The sequence below is a fragment of the Anolis carolinensis genome, chromosome 6 (assembly GCF_035594765.1).
Source record: "Anolis carolinensis isolate JA03-04 chromosome 6, rAnoCar3.1.pri, whole genome shotgun sequence".
NCBI lineage: Eukaryota > Metazoa > Chordata > Lepidosauria > Squamata > Dactyloidae > Anolis > Anolis carolinensis.
The window spans coordinates 23,310,538-23,337,720 of NC_085846.1; the positions used below are offsets into that span (position 1 = coordinate 23,310,538).

Sequence of the window (27,183 nt, forward strand, 5' to 3'; positions counted from 1 at the left end):
CTCTAATATACGTACTATGGCCATTACAGGCTGGAAATAACTTAAAGATGCAGTTACAAGGATAATATAATGTAAATAAAGAAGAGTACAGCTTTCATTATTTTTTTCAGAGAACAGTGAGCGTTAAAGCTAGGACTGGAAAGTCTTGTTCAAGGGCTCCTCTATACTGCCCTATATTCAAGGATCTGATCCCAGATTCTGTTTATTCTAGATTAGATTATCTGGCAGTAGAGATTCATATAATCTTGTTCAAAGCAGATAATCTGGAATCAGATCCTGGGATAATAAGGAAAGCGTAGAAGGGGCCCGAGTCCCCACTTGGCTACAAAGCTCAATGGGTGACTTTGAGCCAGTCTCTATCTTTCGGTGTAAACTACTTTACAAGGTGGTTGTGAATGTAAAATGAGCATGAAGATCCTGTGTGCTGCCTTGGGCAAACCAGAGCATATAAATATAAGAAAGAAATACTGATACGTTCAGCTTTTACTATTGTTTGTGACCATTTAGAGGAAATCAGAGTGGAAAAAAACCCAGCAAATGCATATTTTATTTTCCTTTCCTTTGATGCGATTCCTGTTTAACACTGGCACTTTAAAAAAAAGTACTTTTTTTTTGCAAGATGGCTTGCATTTCTAAATAAATACTAAAAGGCTTCTGTTCAGCCAGCTAATTATTTTGTTTAAACTCAGTGCAGTGAAAAATGAATTCAGTGAAGCTTACTCCTCAAATACTAAGAAACTAGGGTTCCAGCCTTACAGCTGTAAAAAAAAAAGGTATTTTACTATGTGCTTTTGCGTTTGTGTGTGTACTCTCAGGATGAGCCCCGACACTCCAAAATTTACAACTATGCCACTGGACTAAAGTAGATACTACATATACAAAAAGTGCCTTTCTCCGCATGACTATGTACATGGGAATACATACATATTGTGATACTCATTCTGAACACTTTTTCATTTTAAATGTTTACAGCCTGTCTGCAAAATCCTCAACATGGTTGATAAAAAATGATTAAAGATAAATATAGATTAAATCACTAGAAACCTGATTTTTTTGGATTTTTAAATATATCTATATATATCAAGCTGTGTATATGTTTGAATCCGTGGATACAGAATCCAGGGATACAGAGGGCTGATGGTACTCCATTTCCAAACCCATCCCTTTTATATATTTACACAAGGCCTAGCCTATCCAGAGACTTCATACTGTCTGCCAATCAGAAAAAAACTGACATTTTTACAAACACACACATATTAATTCCCGGCTGTTCCTGAAGAGGGCTCTGAGAACATAACATAGTTTAGAATAAATTTCAGCATCAGGCCACGAGGTTCAAACACGGGTCTCCCTGACAATTAGCTTGGATTCAAACAGCTCATTTCTATTTACAGCCTGAAATAATTCAGGGGGAGTAAAGAGATGACAAACGACTACAACAATTCTGTTGCTCTTAATTGTTGTCTCAGACTAAACAAGCTACAGGCCATTTGAAATTATTCTTGAGGTGAATGTTATATAAACTTAGGCCTGAAATCTTTTCTATTTCTCCCAGGCTAAACCAGAGGCCGACTTGCAATTGAAAATCACCTCTGGCCTCTTAACCTCTGGGTCTTGAAGACAGTTCATCTCCAGAGAGATGTGACTGTGCATTCATGTAATTTGCTCTATAATTTATAATTATATCGGATTCTGTATTCATTTTGCAGTTTTGCAGAAAAAGAAAACATGGGTGATTCAGGAGGGCACTAGGAGGCCAGGAAAATCCACGGCATGAAAATGGCTGTCTCTTTCAATTTGTGTACAATACGCAGCAACAAATGGGCTTTCAAGTTGCCTGTTGACTTTTGGCAAGCCCGTAGTTGCTTTTCTTTAAGTCAGGCATATGTACAATCTGAAATAATTGATTTATAGAATGTTAATACAATAGAAGCTGAGGGATGTGTTTTAATCCTAATACTATTTTTTCATAGCATGTACATGTTACTGAACCTGTTTGTGGGACATCTTTACAGCCAAACACTATAGAATCTGATATTCACAGCCTTGTATATACGTGTCGGTGGTAAGAGCAAATAGCCACACGTATCCATGTACGTATTCCACCGCACTCTTTGTAAACTTGCACCAAAGAAAGATCCAATGTGAAATGATCCTCATTGGTTGCTGTGGGTTTTCCAGGCTGTATGGCTGTGTTCCAGAAGAATTCTCTCCTGATTTGTAGGCAAAACGTCAGGAGAGAATGCTTCTGGAACATGGCCATACAGCTCGAAAAACTCACAGCAACCCAGTGATTCTAGCCATGAAAGCCTTCGACAACACATTGATCCTCATATTGTTATACCAAGACAGATCTCCAAACTTTCTACTTAAAAGACTGCTTCCACTGTAACCAGCTAGGAAGAGCATTCACACAACCAAAAACTTAGGCCCCTTCTATGCTGCCATAAAATTCAGATTATCAAAGCAGATAATCCACATTATCTGCTTTGAACTGGATTATGTGTGTCTACACTGTCATATTTTCCAGTTCAAAGCAGCTAATCCGGATTTTACATGTGTGGAAGGGGCCTTAGTAGGAGCTTGTCCCTGAAATGAAGGATTCACATCATTTCAGACAAGTGAACTGCTCTTCAGAAGTAAGAGAAAGCCACAAAATACATCCACAGAGCAGAAACCTGCTCCAAACTCCCAATCCTCAGTGACACCCCTTTCTCGGTCTACTTCTCTGTTGCTTTGGCCATTCACACATGGAAATTATAAGGCACAAGGACATCAATGTTGCTCTGTAAACGTAGTTCCCTTCTACTCCATTTAATTCATCCTCTTCTTCTTCTTCCCTGTTCTTTGTCTAGGCCCCTCTTCCCACTTTTTCTTTCCCCATTCTTCTCCAGATATTTCTCCATCACCTTCCTTCCTTATTTCAAGTCCTCGCTTTGCCAGCCAGACTTGACCCGCATTCTTCCCATTCCCATCTATCTGTCCTTTCCCTTCTTCTTCCCTGTTCCCACCGATCCTCCAAAACGTTCCAAAACTGTGGCTTTCTCAAGGTCCATAAATGTTGCTCCATGCCCAAATTTATCAAAAATAAGGCATAAAATCACCAAAGGAATTCATGTAACATAAAACAAATTTTGCATTGAGATTCGGGTTCCATTACGCACATGCAAATATCCTCAAATCTGAAACATTTCTGGTCCCAAGTATTTGGGATATAGGGAGACTCATCCTGTATTCTTATTTCTTTCTTTCTATTTTGCCCATGCATTACATGACATAAAATTACCTGCAATCTGTAAGATGTCTATGAAATATAAAATAAATTTTGTGTTTAGATTTGTACCCCATCTCCAAGGTATCTCATTATACATTTGCAAATATCCCCAATTTCGGATAAGGGAAGTATTTCAGATAAGAGAAGACTCAACTTGTATTATTTTTCTTTCTTTTGCCTAAGCCACTTCTCCTAAGCATTTCTCCTCTCTCTTTTGCCCATGATATAACATGATATAAAATTGCTTTCAAGCTACAAGATGCATATGAAACATAATATTCTACTTTATCTCTCTGTCTTTCTCTGTTTTGCCTGACTACAGGCCTTTCCACACAGCTGTAAAAAAAAATTCACATTGAACTGGATTATACAGCTGTGTGGAAGGGGCCCCAGTTCAAAGCAGATATTGTAGATTATCTGTCTTGATATTCTGGGTTATATGGCTGTATGGAAGAGCCACCAGAATATCAATAATATTATTAATAATACTTTATTTCTAGGCCAACCCTGTAGGACTCGGGCAGATAATCCACAACATTTACTTTGAACTGGATTAACTGAGTCCACACTATCATATACATTAATCCAGTTCAAAATGGATTTTATACAACTGTGTGGAAGGGGAATACCTTCTCCCAAGAATGTGGGATAAGCCTTATCGGATAAGGTAAGACTCAGCCTGTATTCTCATTTTTTCTCTCCCTTTCTCTTGCCTGACTCCTTTCTATCAAGCATTTTTCCCTCTCTTCTGCCCATCCAAAACATGATATAAAATTACCTTCAAGCTACAAGATGCATTACCTTCAAGATACAAAGATACATATGAAATATAATATTCTGCTTTCTGGGTTATCTGAGTCTGCACTGCCATATATTCCAGTTCAAAGCAGATGTGGGATTTTATTCAGCTATGAGGAAGGGGACTCAGGGCCCTTCCAGACACGCCTTATATCTCAGGATCTGATCCAAGATTATCTGTTTATCCTAGGTTATCTGACAGTGGAGGTCCAGGGCCCTTCCACACAGCCATATAACCCTGAATATGAAGGCAGAAAATCCCACAATATCGGCTTTGAACTGGGTTATCTAAGTCCACATTGCTATATAACCCAGATAATATGTGATTTTATACAGCTGTGTGGAAGAGGCCTCATATTCCAGTTTAAAGCAGATAATCTGGGAACCGATCTTGTGATAAAGTGCAGTGTGGAAGAGCCCTCAGTCTGTAGTCTCTTTTTTCCCTCCCTTTTCCAAAGCATTCCTCTCTCTTTTGCCCATCGAAAACATGATATAAAATTACCTTCAAGCTACAAAGATGCATATGAAATATAATATTTTGCTTTCTCTCTCTCTCTCTCTTGCCTTACTCCCTTCTCCCTAACATTTGGAACAAGTCTTATCTGATAAGGGAAGACTCAGGGCCCTTCCACACAGCCTTTTAACCCAGAATATCAAGACAGAAAATCCCACAATATCTGCTTTGAATTGGGTTACCTGAGGCCCCTTCCACACAGCTGTATAAAATCCCACATTATCAGCTTTGAACTGGGTTCTATGGCAGTGTGGACTCAGATAACCCAGTTCAAAGCAAATAACATGGGATTTTATACAGCTGTATCGAAGGGCCCTTTCTCTCTGGGCCCTTCCACACAGCCCTATATCCCAAAATATCAAGGCAGAAAATCCCACATTATCTGAGTGTGGACTCAGATAACCCAGTTCAAAGAAGATATTCTGAGATATAGGGCTGTGTGGAAGGGCCCTCAGATATTCTACTTCAAAGCAGATCTTGTGGGATTTTCTGCCTTGATACTATGAGTTATGTGGATGTGCTGAAGGGCTCACTATCTGTGGGCCCTTCCACACAACCATATAACCCAGAAACATCCCACAACATCTGCTTTGCACAAGGATATATGGCAGTAATATAAAATTACCTTCAATATACAAGATGCATTACCTTCAAGCTACAAAAAGGCCTATGAATTATAATATTTTGATTTCTGGGTTATCTGAGTCCGCACTGCCATATACTCCAGCTCAAAGCAGATGTGGGATTTTATTCAGCTGTGTGGAAGGGGCCTCAGGGCCCTTCCAGACAGGCCCTATATCTCCGGATATGATCCCAGATTATCAGTTTATCCCAGATTATAAGGCAGCGTGGGCTCAGGACTCTTCCACACAGCCATATAACCCAGAATATCAAGGCAGAAAATCCCACAATATCTGCTTTGAACTGGGTTATCAGATATTCCAGTTCAAAGCAGATATTGTGTGATTTTCTGCCTTGATATTGTTGGTTATATGGCTGTGTGAAAGGACTCACTACCTCTGGGCCCTTCCACAGAGCCATGTAACCCAGTGCCCTTCCACATATAACCCAGAAAATCCTACATTATTTGCTTTGAACTGGGATATATGACAGTGTGGACTCAGATATTCTAGTTCAAAGCAGGTATTTTGGGATTTTCTGCCTTGGTATTGTGGGTTATATGGCTGTGGAAGGGCTCACTATCTCTGGGCCCTTCCACACAGTAATATAATCCAGAAAATCCCACATTGTCTGCTTTGAACTGTAACACGCTATGCTAATTATATATGTGTGTGTGTGTGTGTGTGTATACAATATAATTTACAATAATATATATTACAATGTATATGCATATATTATTTTGTAATATACTAATAATACTAATAATAATAATAAAAAAACTTTATTTATACCCCGCCACCATCTCCCCAAAGGGACTCGGGGCGGCTTACATGGGGCCCTGCCCAGGACAATACAATATAAAACAACATAAAAACAACATATCATAATACAATTAACCAACACAATTGATAAAATATACAGTATAACACAAATAATACAATGTAATAATATTAATTATATATTAAATGTAATATTGCTAATAATATTACAATATATTTATATAGTACAATATAGTAATTTATTGCCAGTATTGTGCTATGCTAATAATATAATGTATGTAAATTTAATTTGTAAGCCACTCTGAGTCCCCTTCGGGGTGAGAAGGGCGGGATATAAATGTATTAAATAAACAAACTGGAAAATATAACAGTGTGGACTCAGATAACCCAGTTCAAAGCAGATATTGTGGGCATTGTTTATACAGTAGTCTCTCACTTATCCAACATAAACGGGGCCGGCAGAACATTGGATAAGTGAATATGTTGGATAATAAGGAGGGATTAAGGAAAAGCCTATTAAACATCAAATTAGGTTATGATTTTACAAATTAAGCACCCAAACATCATGTTATACAACAAATTTGACAGAAAAAGTAGTTCAATATGCAGTAATGCTATGTAGTAATTACTGTATTTAGGAATTACCATCAAAATATCACGATGTATTGAAAACATTGACTACAAAAATGCGTTGGATAATCCAGAACGTTGGGTAAGCGAGTGTTGGATAATTGAGACTACTGTATTTTCTGCCTTGATATTCTGTGAGGAGAGGCTCACCATCCCTGGGCCCTTCCACGCAGCTATATAATCCAGGGCCCTTCCACACAGCGATATAACCCAAAAAATCCCACAGTATCTGCTTTGGGATACTGGGTTATCTGAGTCCTCACTGCCATATATCCCAGTCCAAAGCAGAAAATGTGGGGTTTTATTCAGCTGCGCGGAAGGGGCCTCTGTTTCCTTCCTGCTCCATTTCCCTCCCTTCCACCCTTCCACCCATCCATCAATCCGTCTCTCTCTCTCTCTCTCCATCCAGGCATCCTTCTCTCTCTGTGAGTGTCTCTCTCTCTCTCCTTCCCTCCCTCCCTCCTCCTCCTCCTCCCGCTCCCTCCTCCTCCTCTGGCCAAGCACGGGATTGTGGGAGGAAGCGGAGCGGAGCGCAGACAGACGCCCAGCGAACATGGCTGCACCATGAGCCGCCTCCCAGAGGCTCTCCGCCGCCGCCGCTGCTACTGCCGCCGCCTCCGCCTCCTCCCAGGGCCGCCTCGCTCTCAGCGCCAGCCCGCGGCTTGAGGCCAGGCCGAGTGCGGGGCGGGAGGGGGAAAGGAGGAAGGAGCCAGCGAGGGAGGGGGAGGAGGAGGAAGAGGAGGAGGAGGAGAGAGAGAGAGAGAGGGACCCCCTCCGCCCTCCCTCCCTGCCTTCCTTCTCCTTCCTTCCTTCCTTCCCTCCCTCCTCTCCCCGCTCGCCCGCCTCTCTCCTCCCCATCGAGCGCCTCCTCCGCCGCCGCCAGGAGGGGCCCAGCGCCCAGGCTGGCCTCCCCATGGATAGGAACTACCCCAGCGCCGGCTTCGGGGATCCGCTGGGCGCCGGCCCGGGATGGAGCTACGAGCGCTCGGCCAAGGCCAGGTCAGGCCGCCCGCCTGGGTGGAAGAGGAGCAGCAGGAGGAGGAGGAGGAGGGACGCAGCAGGGAGGGATTGAGATTGGGCTTCCTTTCCCTTCACCCACATATTCCAAGCAGGCCTCCTCTCCTTTGGGCCTAGGAAAGTGGCGGTGGGAGGAGGAGGAGGATTAGGAGCAGGCCCCAGGGCATGGCGTTATTTTATTATTATTTTGCATGGCATGTAGGGTTGCAAGTGGAGGTTATCAAAGGGGGGGGGGGGAAGGAGGCCTGTGCTTCAGGGAGCGCCTCCAGGCCATGCAGCGGAATGGGGGGCCAGATGAGGCATAGCAAGGGGGGAAGGGGAAAGGGGAGGAGGGGGAAATGTGTGTACAAAGGGCAGGGGGGCAGGAAGAGGGGCCGAGGAGACTCCTTTTCTTCTCTCCTCTGCCCCCTTTCCATGCACAGCAATCCCTGCAAGGAGAAAGTGTTTTCATTCTGTGCAGGTGAAGAGTCAGAGCCCTTCCACACAGCCCTATAAACTAGAATATCAAGGCAGAAAATCCCACATTATCTGAGTGTTGACTCAGATAACCCCGTTCAAAGCAGATATTTTGGGATTTTCTCCCTTGATATTCTGGAATATAGGGCTGTGTGGAAGAGCCCCGAGTCCACACTGCCATACATTCCAGTTCAAAGCAGACAATGTGGGATTTTCTCCCTTGATATTCTGGGATATAGGGCTGTGTGGAAGAGCACACTGCCATATATTCCAGTTCAAAGCAGACAATGTGGGATTTTATCCAGCTGTGTGGAAGGCCCAGACAGTCCTTATATCCTAGGATCTGATCCCTGTTTTTCTGCTTTAAAGTGGATTATATGAGTCTGCACTGCCAGATAATCTGGGATAGTCTCAGGGAGATAGGGCCGGTTACCAATAAAGTATTATTATTATTATTATTATTATTGTCACATAACCTGGGATCAAATCCTGAGATATAGGGCCTGTCTGGAAGGGCCAGAAGTCCAAACACCCATATAATCCATTTCAGTGTGAACTCAAATAACCCAGTTCAAAGCAGATATTGTGGGATTTTCTCCCTTGATATTCTGGGATATAGGGCTGTGTGGAAGAACACACTGCCATATATTCCAGTTCAAAGCAGACAATGTGGGATTTTATCCAGCTGTGTGGAAGGCCCAGACAGTCCTTATATCCTAGGATCTGATCCCTGTTTTTCTGCTTTAAAGTGGATTATATGAGTCTGCACTGCCAGATAATCTGGGATAATCTCGGAGAGATAGGGCCGGTTACCAATACATTATTATTATTAGTAGTAGTATTATTAGTATTAGTATTATTAGTATTACTGTATTGACACAAAACCTGGGATCAAATCCTGAGATATAGGCCCTGTCTGGAAGGGCCAGAAGTCCAAACTCCCATATAATCCATTTCAGTGTGGACTCAGATAACCCAGTTCAAAGCAGATATTGTGGGATTTTCTGCCTTGATATTCTGGGTTATATGGCTGTGTGGAAGAGCTTTTATACAGTTTATGGAAGATGCCCCAGGCACACAGATCAACACATACTTGTATAGGCTTTTGCTATTCCTCTTTCTCATCCCAGAGTGTGTGCATGAGGATCCTTTCTCCTGTGGAGGACAGAAGGGCAATTCGATTGTGTTTTCTTGCAAGCAAAGATGCCCCTTCTCTGTGCTCTGGGTAGGGAGCATTGCACTGTAATACAACTCAGCACTCTTTTGGGGACATGCTCCTCCCCATTCAGATTAGGAAGGGACAGAATGCCCCCTCCCTATACATATATGTGTGTTTGTGTGTATGTATGTATGTGCATTTGAGGACCTTTGTTCTCAATTTCACCATTCATAGGGTGAAGGTGAAGAGTAACACACACACACAGAAATAAACACACATGTGTACATTTGGATTTTCTCCCTGCGATGCGGGGAGTGCATGCATGAGGTGCCCAAGGGATGGGGCCCTTTCTCTTGCCAAGGAAAGAAGGACAATTGGATGCCCCTGCTCTGTGCAGGGAATACTCAGCTCTCTTTAGGACCATGCCCCTCTCCATTCGAAATTGGAAGCCTCATCTCCTTTTCACTGAGTATATAAAATCTGTGCATTTGAGGACACCCCCCCCCCCTCATTTCACCATTCATGGGGTTATTATACCTGGAGGTACAAGAGATGGAGGTCTTGAGCAGGGCCTGTGTTTTTTCCCTCCTTCATAAAATGGGGAAGGGCTTATAGCAAGGGGGCAGGCTCCCTGTCTGACGTATAGGATGACTTGTGCACATAGTTACTTTTTGTGTTTGCATGTGGACATTTGTTTTGGAGATTGTAGTCTACAGGATAAATTTTTGTTGCTGAAGTGGTTGTGGCGGCAATAATGATGCTCCGTGGAAATACAGGTCTTGGGGAACCCTAGTGATTCCCATCACGTTCCTTGTGAAATTAGACACAGAAGCAGGCCTGCAGGCCTTGCGACTTTCTTTATATGCTGTGCTTGTAAATTGGGAGACTTACCCTCTGTGGTTGATGTGGTTTATGCCTGGAAGGCCATCAATTCAGGAAAAGCACAAAAGGTGAAAGCACAAGAGCCCTATATTAGTAGGCCTAGTGAACCAGGGTGGTTACTTCTTGATTTCATACTTGAACCTCTTTGGCGGTCTCTTCTTGTGGGGTGTTTCTTTCCAATATTAGTAAGGAAAATTAGAAAGGGATGGAAGTTGCACTAATTGCAGATCTCTCCTGCTTACCTGAAAAGGAGGAAGCATGTTGGCTATTTTTGTAGCCTGGCAGGTTTTGTTTATTAATGCAAAAACACAGAGGTACTTTCCTCAGAAAATAAGTTATGCCTCAAATTAATAGCTCTTTTGCTTCCTTTTTTTAACCACTCAGGTGTCCCAGAACCTCACACAGATTTGGGCTTCTGCTTTAATATTTAAATCTTGATCTCTTCTTGAAAGCCCAAAGATTCCAGTTCTCACAAACTACTAGCTCCTGTTCTTTCCTTCCCTATATGAGCTATAAGATGAGTATCCTGAATATGTCATCTTACTTGAACTCTGGCTTGCGGCCTACCAGATGTTATTGGGCTTTATCTTCCTTCAGACTGGCTGGCAGTGATTTTGTTTGGGAGTTGCAGTCCCACAACATCTGGAGGGCCCCACTTTTCCCATCTCAGTTCTGAAGAATGTAGGACGGTGCTCTTGTCATTTTCTGCAGTATCCAAAATTTCATCTTTTAGCACTAAACATTAGGCTACTTTTTAATTCTTCTCTGTCTTGATGGAGCCTCGTATAGGTGATGGAAAACAAAAATAACATATTGCACTGCATTACTTCCACATACATTTCATTCTTCTCCCTAGATGTAATATAAAAATTACTCCGACCCCCCCCCCCCTTTCAAAGCTGTACCTTTGTGTTGACAAGCAATTCTTGTATGATAGAAAGGCAGTAATCTGAGTTTTGATTTGAACATGACACTGGCCATGCATGTGCTCCATGTGGTCACCAACCATCTGATTTATAAATTTTAAGTGCTTCAACACATACACACGCATTGTTAACACACCAGCAATTTGTGGTCTGGTTGGCATATTCTTAGAGTGGTAATTTTTTTATGTGCAAGCGTTGCACACTTTTGGGCCAGCACATGCGTGTTTAAATGAAAGGATGCTACCCATGGCCTGTGTTTCCATAGAGTTTGTGTCGCAGATTTACCCCGAAGTAACTACGAAACGGGTGTAAATAACCTAAAGGGACAAGATCTAATATGATCTTGGAAGCTAACAGGTTCAGCTCTGGTTAATAATTGAGTGGGATACGGCCAAAAAACACTAGGTATTGTAGTCTATATTTTAGAGAGATGAACTAACAAATATGTCTTAACAAAAACCCCATGAAATTAATAGAGTCACCATAAGTTGATGAGCAACTAGAAGCATATATAGTATTACCCTTCTCAGTGGATTTTATAGTCACAGTTTCATTTACTTAGCCTCCAAAAATATTCTCTTTCAGAAGTGTTTGTGGATTTCTGTAAATCCCCCAGTGTGGTTCTATGACATGCTTCCAACTCAAGAATAGTCAAAATTTAGGGTTTGCTATTATTTGTAGTTTCAGGCTTGTGCAGGGATCTTGGAATGTGTTGTTGTTGTTGTTGTTGTTATGTTTATAGCCTGCTTTTTGTCTCCACAAGGAGATTCAAAGCACCTATATACATATAAACACACAACCACAGAAGCATGGGGGAGAGTCTAGACTCAAGATGATGAAGTTACTTGGAAACACATGGTTTTCTTTTGGATAAAAGACATGAGTTTTACTGTAAAAGGCATCTAAGACTAGGATTCTGTATACTGTATGTATAAATGAGGCAACTCATAGACCACTCTAAGGGTTCTTTACTGTACTGTACTAGAGCTCACGAGGGGTAACTGTGAAAGACCTAATTTTAGGGATATTCTTGTGTTTCAGATAGGTCAAGAACACTGTTATCTTCACTATAAACATTAGAATACAGGCAGTGGTTCAGTTATATTTGAGGAGCCAGAAAGTTGTTCGATGCTTTCTGGAGGGTCAGAGTTAATGAGATAGAAGTTGGAGAATTCTTGGCTTAGTGGATAATTACAACCTACAATATCATTTGTCCTTTGCTTCTGTTTATTTACTGTCTCCAAAAGTGTGTGTTGTGTGTGGTAAAGGAAGAGCATTTTAAAGTTAAACTGAAATCCCTTTGGTTCCTTTTGAAAGTGCAGGTGTGCTTTTCTGGTGCATAATATTCAGGCGTTACTGCCTGTCTTAGAAATTTTGTGAAACAGTAGGAAAAAAGCATCTCAGTGTGCACATCTTGCCACATCTCTGTTCATCCACTATCTTTTATAGGGAAGGAGGGCTTCCAGGTCAGAAGGCATATCTTCCATGTGAGCTTGAGGCCTAGCAGAATTCATAACTATTGGCTGTGGGGTAGGTTGATTCTGTGGCAGTGGCTGTGTCAGCAAATGGCTTTGAAATAGCCTTGGAAATAAGCCTATAAAATGCTACTAGTCAACAGCAGTTATATTAACCTGCTTGATTGCAAATGTTTTATATTTGCAGGCACACTAGTGTCCTTAGAAAAACTATTTTCCCGTTTACAAAAGCCTTGTAGCCTGGTTGCCTGGAGGCGATCCTTTGATACCACAGGCAAGTAGCTGAATGTTTACAAGTCAGATTTGAGAAAGCAAAAACTGGATAGCTAGTGACAGGATAGTATAGTGGACTGGCTTTGCGCCTCCTCTCCTGAATGCTGAAAAGTATATAACACCCATTGCATTTCCTACTTGCCCAGATTTTTTTTTTTTCTTCTTCTTCTTCTTCTTCTTCTTCTTCTTCTTCTTCTTCTTCTTCTTCTTCTTCTTCTTCTTCTTCTTCTTCTTCTTCTTCATGTCTTCAATCTATGCTGTATTTTTCTTGGTTTTCATCCTCCCCCATCTCAGTCCACCCCAAGTTTGCTGCTGTTCTGATTCTGTTAGGGTGCAAGGCAGTGATTCAGAGTGCATGCTCTGTCTCCCATAGATACTAAAAATCTGTAGATTGTGTATCCCTTCTCTCATAAATGTCATTTTGCTCCAGCACAAGTACCCAAGGCTTATGTACTCCCTGACATGGTTTAGTTGTACTCTCACTGTAATCATGCATGTGCATGCTTTTATACACGGTATCACATGCATAATACATGTACAGTAGAGTCTCACTTATCCAACATAAATGGGTCGGCAGAATGTTGGATAAGCGAATATGTTGGATAATGAGGGATTATGGAAAAGCCTATTAAACATCAAATTACATTATGATTTTACAAATCAAGCACCAAAACATGTTTTACAACAAATTTGACAGAAAAAGCAGTCCAATATACAACAATGTTATGTAGTAATTACTGTATTTGAGAATTTAGCACCAAAATATCTCAATGTATTGAAAAGATTGACTACAAAAACATTGACTATTAAAAGGCAGACTGCGTTAGATAATCCAGAATGTTGGATAAGCGAATGTTGGATAAGTGAGACTCTACTGTAATTATTTTTGATATAATTTCTTGCATGGGCCCAAGATTGTCTGAGAGTGGCATGTTGCTAGAATTTTTTTTTTTTTTAAGAAAAAAGTTTGGGGAATTTTATGTCCAGAGAAGCAGAGTTCTACAACTTGTATATATTATACATATTTTACATGTGTTTTGCATTATATGTCTCGCTCCAAATACTGAGGAGAAAGGGCAGGGAGCATAGCAGGTCATCGTGGCTATTCCTTACCTTGGCCAATTTACTTTTTTGGACAACAGCTCCAGGAATTCCTCAACTTGTATGGCCAAGGGCCAAGTTCTTGATGAAAGCAATCTACACATCATCAAAAACCAGAAGCTTCATAAGATATATATACTGCATTTATTCTTAAGTTGCATCTTTATACTGCAGGACAAACTATATAAAACTGCCTGTTGCCTGTACAGGCATTCCCCAAGTTATGGACAAGATAAGTTCTATAGGTTTGTTCTTAAGTAGAATTTGTTTGTAAGTCAGAACAGGTACAAGTGTAATTCCAGCCCATTATATACATACAGTAGAGTCTCACTTATCCAACATAAACGGGCCGGCAGAAAGTTGGATAAGCGAATATGTTGGATAATAAGGAGAGATTAAGGAAAAACCAATTAAACATCAAATTAGATTATGATTTTACAAATGAAGCACCAAAACATCATGTTAGACAACAAATTTGTCAGAAAAAGTAGTTTATTATGCAGTAATGCTATGTAGTAATTACTGTATTTACGAATTTAGCACCAAAATATCACGATCTGTTGAAAACATTGACTACAAATATGCGTTGAATAATCCAGAACGTTGGATAAGTGAATGTTGGATAAGTGAGACTCTATTGTATATATTTAGCTTTGGATAGCATAGGGAAGGTTTGACACCCCTTGAAAGTTAGTTTTGGTTTTGCTGTCTGTGTCCCTATCCAAAAGATTTCACCTCACTTTTTGTGAGGATTTTTGGATTTTGAAAAATGAGGCTTGTTGTGGAAACAAGGTCTGGTGATAAAGCTTCATTTGAGACACCTTTTCCCCATAATACCTCTTTCAGGAGTGAATTTCCCTTCCTAGTGGTAGATTTATCTCATTTCTTGTTGTCTTACCCTCTTTCTTACCTGTGAGTAGATTGTAATTTGTATGTTTGTAACTCAGGGATTGCCTGCAATTGTAATCTAACAGTTTAAATATTGAAGACCTGAATGATACGTTTATATCCCATTGTACATATATTTTTGGCAAGCAGGCTTTTGCTGTTGCTAATCAGGTGCCAGGTATCCTTATACATGCCTGCCCTCCATGTGGTGCCTTTCCTATAATATGCAACTACACGTTCCCATCACCTCCTTCCTGTTTCTGTGACTTTCCTATTTCTATGCGTGATTTTCCACAGACCAGGCACTTTCTTTTGTTTTTAGTTGAACCTGATTAGCAATTAGTTAGTCAGTGTATAACTGTGTCTGCAGAAGATATACAGTTAGGAAAACATATGTATGTTGCGTTGTGTGAAACAGGCTATATAACATCTACCAATGCAGACATTAGTTTTTACAATCCATATTTTGAGCATATTTCATGTCATGAATTTTACATGCCATAGTTGTATGTGCATGCAGTATGGCTTTGGCATAGGAATTACTCTCTAAAAGTATAAAAGTAGTACAGAGTATTACAACTAGGAAATGTTATGGTTGTTGTTGGGCTGTGCGGCATATGGTTTTGTATTCCTTTACCCAACTTAGTTCATATCCATGTATGTTCCTGAAATGTGTGTGTTCTCTGCAGTAGCATCTTTCTAGTGTTTATAATGCTAGATAGTATTTATATAGGGCTTAGACTGAGGCCCCTTCCACACCGCTGAATAAAATCCCACATTATCTGCTTTGAACTGGAATATATGGCAGTGTGGACTCAAATAACCCAATTCAAAGCAAATATTGTGGGATTTTCTGCCTTGATATTCTGGGATATAGGGCTGTGTGGAAGGGAGATAGAATTCTGAACTCTTTTCATGGTCCCCCCTTTTTTCCTTTCCTCAATTTATTTTCAGATTCAGAAATGGAGGGCAATTTAAAAGTGCATAAATTAAACTTGTCCAACATATTTAAGTGGTATTTTATTGTTTCAAAGATTTCAGTGGTGAGTGGCTGAGTGCATCATTGGAGAGAGTTTGCCAACTATTCTTACTCCTTTTTTGACAGATGCATGTGCATTTTCGGCTTTGTATTCATTCATTGTTTACTTCCATTATTTGATTCAAATCCTTAATGTGAGTTTACTGTCAAGGGTTGAAGAAATGGGCCTAAAGTAGACCAGAGCACCCTGGGAAAGTAGAGTGTAAGTCCTATTCATTTGGCTTTTCCCCCAGGTAATAGGGAGTCAGTATATATATTTCTTTTTAAAGTGTAGTAAGTGTTATATTGTTTTCTTATTTGAATGAGCTTCTTTTTGTCAGTACTGTACAGAGTTTTTGGACTGCAGCTCCCAGGATTCCCCAGCCAGCATGGCTATTAGCTATGCTACCTGTGGAATCCTGGGAATTGTAGTCAAAAGAGTGGGTTTTATTCGGTTTATGTAAATATGCCGAATGGATAATTTTTGTTGTTGTGGTATTTAGATTGATAACCCTTCTCACCCCATAATATAGAATTGGTAGCAAGACATGTCCTTAAGTCACCTTGAGAAACAGGCCAATATTATCCTAATGTACTGGTACAGGAGCTGAGGCTTAGAGCCACTGACCTGCTCAAGGTTCTCTCAAAACCTCCAGGTCCCATAGTTTATCAGCTGTTGCTCACATGATCTATAATTCTGAAAGGAAGAACTTGCTGCCTCTTGCAAGAAACTATCTTTGTTATCTAGGGTGTCACCCATGAAATTTTTGGTGAAGGCATAAGGTTAGTGCCTGGGTCCTGAAGACCTGAGTTCAAATATGACACTTTCTCTTGATTGATTGATCAACAGCTGTTTGGCCTTGGAAAGGACATGCTCTGACACTCAGTTTGTTATCTGCATAGTGGGAGCAGAACTGACCCATCTTGCTGAGGACTTGTAAGGGCAAATATAGCAACTATTTAGAAATTAACAGGGTGGTCTGTTTGAAAACTGCTATAGAACTGCTTCAGTGGGTGTTTGGTATCCACTGGTTCCAGGACCCTCATTATGCTCAAATCCTATTACATACAATGTTACAGTAAAATGGTGTTCCTTATAAAAATGACAATATCGATATTTACTTTATGGGATGGGCGTGGGTGGGAGAGGAAGGAATATTTTCAAGCCATTGATGTTTGAATCCATGGATACAGATTTTGGATATGGAGAGCTGACTACTGTGGACACCTGAGTGAAGATTGCAATTTTACAAGGGATTGATTGCAAGAAACAGTTGTCTGAATCTTTTTATCTTTTGCTATCAACAGAAACAAATGTGTTTGCTTTACAATCTTCAGCCACTGCCCCCTTGATCAAGGGAGATTGAGGATTTCTCTCTCCTTGGGCCAGGAGTCTCACATTGCCACCTTTTGCTCTGGATATCATGAGTTCTGTTTCTGCCTGTCTCTCTCTCTCTGGATGGATGGCCATTCAGCTATTGACACAGTGTTTTGTGGCAAGTTAGGAACTGAAACATCTAGGGTAAATGAAAGAGTCGCTTATTTCCTGTTTTCTATAGCCCTAAGCGAAATTGCCCTCATGATTGCTGCTGCGTAGCCCATTCTCACACACCCCTGCCCTAGGAGGTAGGCTGGGGGCAGAGGGTGCTTCTAGTTTTGGTAAGTTGAGCCTATGCCAGACACCCAGTCCACTGCTTCTCTGGATCTCTATGCCTTGTGTGACATTTGTATCTTCCATATTTCCCTGTGGGTCTGCTGCAGGTAGTGGCATTCCTGAGGCAGGCACGCTTACTCTTAGCAAGAGCTTTTCCACAGCATTTACTTCTCCGCAGAGAGGCCTTCTGCTGTCCTAGGGCTGTGCCTGCATTTCCTGCATGGCACGTGCATAATTGTGGCACATGCCTCGACACACACATTCAGAGAAACAAATAACGGTGTTGGGTTTGGCTTGGTGCTGGAAGGAGAGGAGTGGCAGTGTTGCACATAATTACGTTACACAGAGTAGTTCCCAAAGGGATTCTGGCAGAATAGAGTACAGTAATGCTGCCTAGGATCTGGAACGCCTGGGTATTTTTTAAATCTGTGAGAACAGTTCTTTAGGCATTTGTAAGTCAACTACTGTGATTCTATGGTCAACCACCACCAGACATTGACCATAGATTCCTGGTTGGTGGATAGAGGGAGTGATGTTGTGAAACTATGGTAACCACCTGGTATAAGACCAGGTCCCATAGCAACAATAGCTCCAGGTGACTAGGTGGCTGTAGTGTTTGTCATCTTATACCCAATCCTTTGGAGGAAAACCCCATTAAACTTGCTGTTGAATTTCACTGATAATTTGTGTGACAAGAGACCAGACTCTTGGGTTTTCTAATAACATAGACATTTGGAGATATTTTGGGAGAATAAGCTGTCAAGAACAAGGATTTGTGGCTGATTTAGAAATGAAGGTTAAAGTCTCATAGTGTGGAACAGAGCCTTGGAAGGTGGGGGCATTTTGTAGCTTGGAGTAGGGATCTGGAAACAACGCTTCTTGGGTGTTTGGTTTCTCTGACAAGAGGCCATGTAATTGGCATAGGGAGCAAGCCTTTTTTAGTATGTGTAGGGGGGTAGGGATATTTGTGCAGATCACAAGGGGAAATGTGTTTTCTTGGTGAAGGTGGGGGTAGAAAAGAATGTCAGGTAAAGGACAGGTGTAGGCAGCGGTATTAGAAACAAAGTTGACCTGATTGAGTTGCAGTTAAGGACAGAGAGATCTCAGCAGCACCCACGGCTGAGGAAGCAGGTCAGGATTGGGGGACGTTCTTCTGCAAGCTGTGTTTTGGCTGCTGGGCTAGACAGCTGCGTCTTTCTGTGTGAGTAGAATGGGGGGGGGGGGAATGGAGAGGTCAGATGCTGTGGGAAACAAGGAATTGGGGACTACATTTTCCAGCATGCACCACTAATTACATATTCCAGTATTCTTTCCAACAAAGTGATATGCTAATGAAAAAAGATGGGGGAAGGGGTGGACAGTGTCTTGGCATTTAAAATAGGGAGTCTTCTCTTTATTCTTGTGCTGAATTTCATTCCAGTAGCACTTTTAGAATGCGCCATATTTTTACTTGAATAATGGTTGTGTTCTGGCAAAGAGAGTTCATGGATGCACCCATTTTAGAGGCAAGGGGCTAATGCCCAAGGCCATATAGAAAGTTTATGGATGAAAAGTGATTGAACCATTGAGGATGGGACATTCACACACTGGACCTCTCATTGCTTTGTACCTACATCAACATGACTGCCTTTACTTGTTTACTTGCCCTTGATCACTCATGCAGATGAAAAGAGTAAGTGATCTCTCGAATTAGTTTTAAAGACACCTATTTTTTGTGCAGCCAGGATATTTGAAATAAAACTTGGAAAACTATACATGTGTGTGCGTGTGTATATGTGTGTGTGTGTATATATGTATATGTATGTATGTATGTATAGATAGATAGATAGATAGATAGATAGATAGATAGATAGATAGATAGATTGCAACTTTCAGAATCCTCCAGACATAGTCCAAAAAAGTAGTGTTTACAAACTCTAGAGCAGTTCTTCTCAACCTGTGGGTCCCCAATTGTTTTGGCCTTCAACTCCCAGAAATCCTAACAGCTGGTAAACTGGCTGGGATTTATGGGAGTTGTAGGCCAAAACATCTGGGGAAACACAGGTTGAGAACCACTGCTCTAGAGTATGTTAAATTAATTAAATCAAGATTAGTAGCACTATTCCCTTCACCATTAGCAACATTAGTGGGATCTGATGAGAACCATAGTCTAGCGAGATCTTGAAAGGCACAGGTTCCTCAGTTTGGTGTTCAGTGTACTTGACTGTCTTGTTAGACCTGACACACTGTCTTTCTCAATCTCTTCCTCTCTCCAGCTTGGTGTATGGCGGATCCCGGAGCTCACACCCAGACACAGATATCTTACACCGCCAAGCATACGCCACCCCTCATCCTCTGCAGGGCTACGCCACAAACCACCACCCGGCAGGTACCGTGCTCTTTTCTCTCTCCTTGATGTCTGTATCTTATCTGTGTTCCTTTGCCCCAGGCTTCTAAAGAAGGAAAAAATCTTGTGACATCTTTAACTAATTTGTTCCAGCGTATGCTGAAATAAGCCCCACGTGTACATGTGTAAATGCCGCTAGTAAACAATAATAATAGTCTATCTTTTCTCTACTGAGCATAAGACACAATGCAGACTGAGTGTTTATCCCAAAATTGAAAATCCTCCAAAATCCAAAATTGCCTACATTGCTAACTGAACTAGTGACTCCTTTGCTTTCTGATAGTTCAGTGTATACCAGCTTTGTTTCACATACAAAATAATAAAGAATATTGTGTATAAAATTAGCTTCAGGCTATATGTTTAAGGTCTATATGAAACATAATTGAATTTCGTTTTTAAATTTAGTTCCCGTCCCCAAAATTTCTCATGTATATGCAAATATTTCACCATCCAAAAAAATCTGAAATGCAAAACACTTTTGGTCCCAAGCATTTCAAATAAGGGATGCTCAACCTATATAATTTGATACCAAACTAAAAATCATTTAGGCCAGTGGTTTTCAACCTGGGGTCCCCAGATGTTTTTGGCCTACAACTTCCAGAAATCCCAGCCAGTTTACCAGCTGTTAGGATTTCTGGGAGTTGAAGGCCAAAAACCTCTGGGAACCCCAGGTTGAGAACAACTGATTTAGGCTTTAGTATTTCTGATTTCTTTGTATGGATGTGAAAGCTGACAGGAAAAAAAAATGAGTCATCTGAAATATGGTTCTGAGGATACCATGAGCCACCAGAAAAATAAATAAATAAATCTAAGACAAATCAAGCCTGAACTCTCCCTAGAAACCAAAATGGTTAAACAGAGGCTATTGTGCTTTGGGCATATCATAAGATGACATGACTCATTGGAAAAGACAATAATGTCAGTATGATAGAAGGCAGTAGAGAAAGGATGAAAGCCTCATTACAAATTGTCCTAGCTTTTTAAGACCTGAGCTGAGTTGGTGACTAGTGCTTGTGGAGGCCTCTTATTCATGCAGTCACCATAACTTGAAGCCAACTTGATGACACATAGACCACTTCTCTCTTCCCCATTGGCTAATATTGGTTGAAAAAAGATCATGCCCTGTGCCAAAAAGAAGTTTAATACAGAGGTGATGCTATTTGTCCCTCAGTTCTTTGATCTCTACTATAGCCAGGTGTTTTTTTTTGTTTGTTTTTTTACCCCTGGCCATTCTTTGCTACCAGTTTTGCAAAATTCTTCTGTCTTTTTTTACTGACTGTCACCTTTCTGATAATCACTTTTTCATTGCCCACCTTCATATCTGCGAGGAGTTTACCTAGTTCTCCCTCTTCTTAAACAAAACGTAACAAACAAAAACGTAGTTTTTCTTTGTATACCGCCCTATTCTTTAAGGTCACCCTGACACCCCCATACGGCTGACTCTTTGGAGATTCTCTTGCTTGTTCACTAAGACTGTAATCCTCTTCTTGCCCCCTGTCAATGTATCTGTCTGTCTTTGCTTTCTCACTGACTTTCAGCTCTTTATCTCCTTTCTCTGTCTCTCTCTTAAAATACAAACAAGCACTCCTTTCTCCTTTAGGTCTTTCTGGCCTGTTCGAGACAGGGCTCCATCATGCCAGCAGTGCCACACCAGACGCCTCGGTCATGAACCTCATCTCGGCGCTGGAGTCACGAGCACCACAACCAGGCCCTTCCGCCTCTTCCCTACTCTCCCAGTTCCGCACCCCATCCTGGCAAACAGGTAAGTGAAGCATTTTGGACCCTCTCCCAGCATCCCAGGAGACGTTGATGCACTGATGTAGCTTAGACTTCTGTTGGACTGCCTTATACCATCCCATTGGTCAGTATAGTTTGGTATTCTCTTCTTGAACTAGCAGCACCTCTTAGGGGTGGAGAGATTGCCCACCAGATGTTGTTTGGCTATGACTTCCATCATCCTTCACCTGTGTTGACTAGAACTGGTGGGAATTGCACTCCCAAGAGCTTCTGGAAGACTGCAAGTTCCCCATCCCTGATGGAGGGTCTTTTCTACTACCGTGTTTCCCCGAAAATAAGACAGTGTCTTATATTAATTTTTGCTCCCAAAGATGTGCTAGGTCTTATTTTCAGGGGATGTCTTATTTTTCCATGAAGAAGAATTCACATTTATTGTTGAACTAAAAAATGAACATTTATTATATACTGTACAGTAGTTGTCATCACAAACCAGCATAACCAGACAAACTGTGAATCCTATCAAGAATTTCTTGTTACTACCATTATTTCCATGTACAACTGGTATGTACATTTACCAATTCTGCATGCTCTGGTGTTCTGTTTGGCAGGCGCTGGGCATGCTTCCAAACAAAAACTTCGCTAGGTCTTACTTTTGGGGGAGGCCTTATATTTAGCAATTCGGCAAAACTTCTACTAGGTCTTATTTTTTGGGGATGTCTTATTTTCGGGGAAACAGGGTATTTGGTTATCTTTATTAAGATGTCTTTCCTACTACAGTATTTTAAACTTGAGATTTTGGAGGTAGAACCTGAGACTTTTTGTATGTAATTGAAATGAGGCATAAATGAGAAATAGGTGATCCTTCAGATGCCACTCAAGTACAACTCACATCAGCTCTAACCATTCTAGCCTATTGAATGATGGTTAATCCCTGATTATGAATGCCCAGCCCTAATTTACTGTTAAGGTTTTCTCAGTACTTTACCCCCAACCCCGACCCTATAATTTGCATCTTGCACAAGTCCTTGCCCTACCCTCTCTATTTGATCATGCCTATCATATCCCCGATGACTGGTTGCTGAGTTTGGTTTTGATATACTTTTATGATGTTTTTATACTTTGCTGTTTTTAATTGTTTTAATCAGATTGTTTATGTTATTATTTGTTCTTATGTTTTTAACTGCTCTGTAACTTTAGTTGTATGTTGGGCTTGGTCCCCATGTAAGCCACCCTGAATCCCTTCGGGGAGATGGTGGCGGGATATAAAAAGAAAGTTGTTGTTGTTATTATTATTGTAAGGAATAATGGGATATTTATGTGAATGGTTCCATATTCTCCCCACCTACATGACTATCATTTTCCCTCGATATGTAAGCAGCAGGGAGGGGGGAGTGACTTTTGTGAATTGTTTTCAGAAAATGTGTCCTGGTACCATTTTGTGTGTGCCTGCCATCTCCTCATTTACTTCTTTTTGTGAACATGCTTGACGTCTCTTTTGTAGACAATCCATAAATTCTGTTATTTTTGTCCGGGAGCCTGTAACTTGAACCTCTTTTTCTTTTTGCAGCCATGCACACTCCGGCGCCTGCTGAGCTCTTCATCTCAGGGGCGCTCCCAGGCTCCGGCACCTTCCCTTCATCCTCAGCGCTCTCTGCTTACCAGCACCCGGCCTCCTTCAGTGGGCGCAGCTTCCCAGTCACTTCCTCACTCACATTGCAAGATGCTACCTTCAGCCCAACCTCCAATGGTCTCTTGTCTCCTCACGATCCTTTGCTTCACATCAAGTCCTCGCAGTCGAGTGTCCCTTCATCTCTCAGCTTTGACCGGCTGGGCAGTGCAGTGCTGGGTACAGGCTTGCCCTCCCAGAGCTCGGCTTATCGCAGCGCTCAAGAGTCGGCTTCCCGTCACCTCCCTTCCCAGTTCAACCTTCTTTCATCCTCGCTGGGGCCATCCGACCAGACATCCCAACTTTACAACACGTCTGTCTTTTCCAGCTCGCCTGCGTCCTCCATTGAGCGGGCCATCCCCCGGCAGGACAGTGTGATCAAACATTACCAGAGACCCTCCAGTGCCCAGCCGCAACTCCCTGCTGCCCATTCCCTCCAGCACTACCTGAGCTGTGGGGGCAGCTATCAGCAGATGCCCCACCGTTCCAGTCTTTCCTGCAGCCCCCTGGGTGAACAGTCCCCTGCCAGCAGTGAAGGTTCCCAACAGCAGAAGACCCCACAGGCCTCACGACAAGAGCCCTCCCAAAGTTACCGTCCCATTATCCAGTCCCCTGGGTACTCTGGCACAGCCTCCTCTTCGAAATCCAAGAGCTATTCTGCCTCCCGCCAACCACCCCGTTCCACCGCCACACCCAAGTGCCAAAGCAACTACAGTTCATCCACCCCCAAGCCTAGCTCTGTCATTGCAAGCCAGTCCCAGGCCTATTCACCCGGACAGCCCCAGAGCCTGCTTTCCATGAGCCAAACACAGAGTTACTCTGTCAGCCAGCCACAGAATCTCTCTTCGGTTAGCCAGGCATCACAAGGTTTCAGCAGTAACCAGGCCCAAGATCTCACAAGCGTAAGCAAAGCTCAGAGTTATTCAACTACTGGTCAGGCGCAACAGGGTCAGGCTGGTCAGGGTGGGCAAGGGCTGCAGACCTGTCAGAATCAGACTTACTCGCCTGAGCAACTGCAAGGCTTGTCATCTGTTGGGTACAGTGTCCAGGCTGAGCCCCATGTCTCTGTCAGTCAGACACCGAGTTATGTACCAGCGCATTCGCAAGGGATGCCCACAGCCAGCCCATCGTTAAGCTACAGCACTGGCCACTCACCGGCAATGCCAGGCCATAGCCAGTCCATTGGCTATTCACATAGCCAGAACCTTCCAGACTCGAGTCCTTCACAGATCATTCGGCCTCTCCAGTCGCCCACTGCTAACCGACCGCAGAGTGTGGCATCGCCTGGGCAGTCTCAGAAGTATCTCACTTCTGTGCTTTCTCCTTCCTTCATGCAGTCAGCTCACACCCAGAGCTATCAGAGTTCCCAAGGAGGGTTGGAGAGAACACCGTCTTATGGTAAATCCAAGACTGACTCAGACCTGCTCTCATCTGAGCGGACAGACGATGAGGAGTTCTTGATCCAACACCTACTGCAGTCACAGAGTCCACCTAGGGTGCCCACGGAAGGGATGGTGGAGTGTGAAGAGAGGTCTGGGAAAGGGATGAGTTACGAGCTGAGTAAGACAGAGGAGCGTTATCATTTGCAGAGCGTCATCCGGACCAACTCTAATCTGGACAACCAGGGCCTTGAGATGTCTCTGCAGAGCCTAAAAGACAAGAAGAAAGGCGAGAGGGCCAAGGAGTATCCACACACACGCTCGACACCAGAGTCTTTGGCCACCTCTGTGGTCCATTACAGTCATCAAGCTGGTTCCATGGACTCTTACGGCCAAGAGATCAAGAAGTCAGTGGAACAGCACCTCCAGGGAGGCCACATGGACACAGGTGGCAAGGAGATTTCGCAAGCCCACTCCTATTTGCAGAAGACTCCTGAGCATGCCTCACAGCCTCACCCCATGGAGCCACATGGACTCATGCCTGGGCAGCAGGGTGCCTCATTGATGTTGGACTCCCCTCCTGACTTGCCCTCTCTTTCCCTTTCACAGCAGCAACAGCAACAACAGCAGTCCCAGCTGCTCCAGTCAGTTCTGACACACACCCAGAGCCAGCTGCACTCACGTGGGAAAGTTCGGACTCCCCTGGATGTCCACATGATGGAGCCTCAGCGCATGCACCAGGCAGAAGCCCCCTCTCCGCAACTTCAGATGCAGGCATTGGAAGCCCACCTGCACCAGGCACATGTGCGTTCCCAGAGCATGGAGGCCCAGCTCCTTGAGCCACAACAGTCTCCGCAGCTCCAGGGTCAGCTCCAGTCAGAGAGGATGCAGTCTGAGGGCATGGAGGTGATGCCACAAGGCAATCTGTCCCAATCACAAGAGATCCAGGATTTCTTGGAGCCAGAATTGAGCTTGGAATCCCACCTGGGGCAAAGTGGGGCAGTTCAAAATCAGCAGCATCTTCTTCCCGATGCCACTTTGGACCCGGACTCCTCACAGCAAGTTCCTCAAGGACAACTTGAGGGCAAAGATCAGTTTGAGAGTTCTAGCCCGCAGGGAGCCAAACAGCGTTTTGTTCCCTTGACCTCCATTTGCTTCCCAGACTCCTTGTTACAAGATGAAGACCGAAGCTTCTTCCCAGGCATGGAGGACATGTTTGGGCCTCCTCCCTGTGCTGGGGATGAATTCCCTAAGCCAGATGATGGCACACAAGGCATGGAGAGGGGCGAGGGGATGAAAGGAGGGGGCTATGACATGATGCAAGGAGGACAAAGCTATCAGAGCTATTGCCATTCTGAAAGTGGGGATGGGCAGCACTTGGGATTAGATTCTGTGTCTGTCAAACACGAGTTGCCATCAACAGTCAACACGGAACAGTTGGGGCTAATCCAGTCTGGCCAACACGGGACACCTCCTGTTTCGGAATCTAAGTCAGGCTTGACATCACCAATATTTTGTTCCTCCAAACCCAAGAAGCTGCTGAAGACGTCATCCTTTCACTTACTCAAGAAACGGGAGCCACCGTTCCAGCCACCCAAAAAGAATTATGCCCAGGAGTATGAGTTCGAAGATGACGAGGACAAGGAGGATGTCCCGGCTGATATCCGCCTCAACAGCCGCCGCCTGCCTGACTTGCTGCCCGACCTCATTTCCAGCTGCCGCACCAACCGGACAAGCCTCAGCCCCATGGGGGACATAGACTTCTGCCCGCCTAACAGCGGCCTCATGGAGGGGCCCAAACGACGGGGCCGCAAGCCCACTAAGCCCAAGCGAGAAGGCCCACCCCGACCCCGTGGCAGGCCCCGCATCAGGCCCCTGACTGAACCACCCCACGGCGTGGCTCACGACGGCACCAAGAAACCCCGAGGCCGGGGGAGAGGGAGGGGCAAGAAAGCTGGGGAGGAGGGGGTGGAGCCAGGAGGAGGCTTGGAGTCACTCAAACCACTCAAGGTAAGCCAGGAGGGTGAGGAGTCTGCGTTTCTTTTTTTCTGTTAAGCAGTAGGGCTTAACGATAAGAGAGGGAATTCTCCATAAGGGGCAAGTAATAGAAGAAAACAGGAGTGAGTGATGGAATACAAAGCTTATGGGTTTGTCTGACAACCTGGTTTGGGAACTGAGGAAGCTGCTTTTAATCAGATCAAATAGATAGTCTATAGTCCAGTATTGTTTTCTCTTGATAGGCAATGACATGGCAGGGTCACAGGCTTGTGTTGTTCCCATCACTTGTTGCTATGAGTTTCTTTTTTTTTTAAACTGAGGATGCTGGAACCTTCTGCTGTGTGTCACACTTATGTTCTGCCGCTGGGCTAAGGCCTCCATCTCAGTGCTTAGAAGAGTTACCACACTGGACTAATCCCAGAATCCACAAGCTAGTATCGTTGGTGAGATTCTGGGAATTAGCCTGAAAAAGTATTTTCTCTAAGTTGTGTGTATTGATTCATGTATCAATGCAAAAAGGAACTACTTTATTTTTAAAAACTATATTGGGCT

At 43.0% G+C, this 27,183-nt stretch overlaps 1 protein-coding gene across 1 annotated transcript in view; it reads left to right on the forward strand.

The window, feature by feature from the left end:
• Window positions 1-7,114: 7,114 nt before the first annotated feature.
• prr12 (proline rich 12) overlaps window positions 7,115-27,183 on the forward strand; it is a 46,365-nt gene continuing 26,296 nt past the window's right edge. Inside the window, exons 1-4 of the mRNA XM_062957403.1 lie at window positions 7,115-7,615; window positions 19,721-19,833; window positions 21,452-21,613; window positions 23,156-26,643. Coding sequence (XP_062813473.1) covers window positions 7,530-7,615; window positions 19,721-19,833; window positions 21,452-21,613; window positions 23,156-26,643 — 3,849 coding nt within the window. The 5' untranslated portion in view covers window positions 7,115-7,529. The remainder of the gene's footprint in view (window positions 7,616-19,720; window positions 19,834-21,451; window positions 21,614-23,155; window positions 26,644-27,183) is intronic.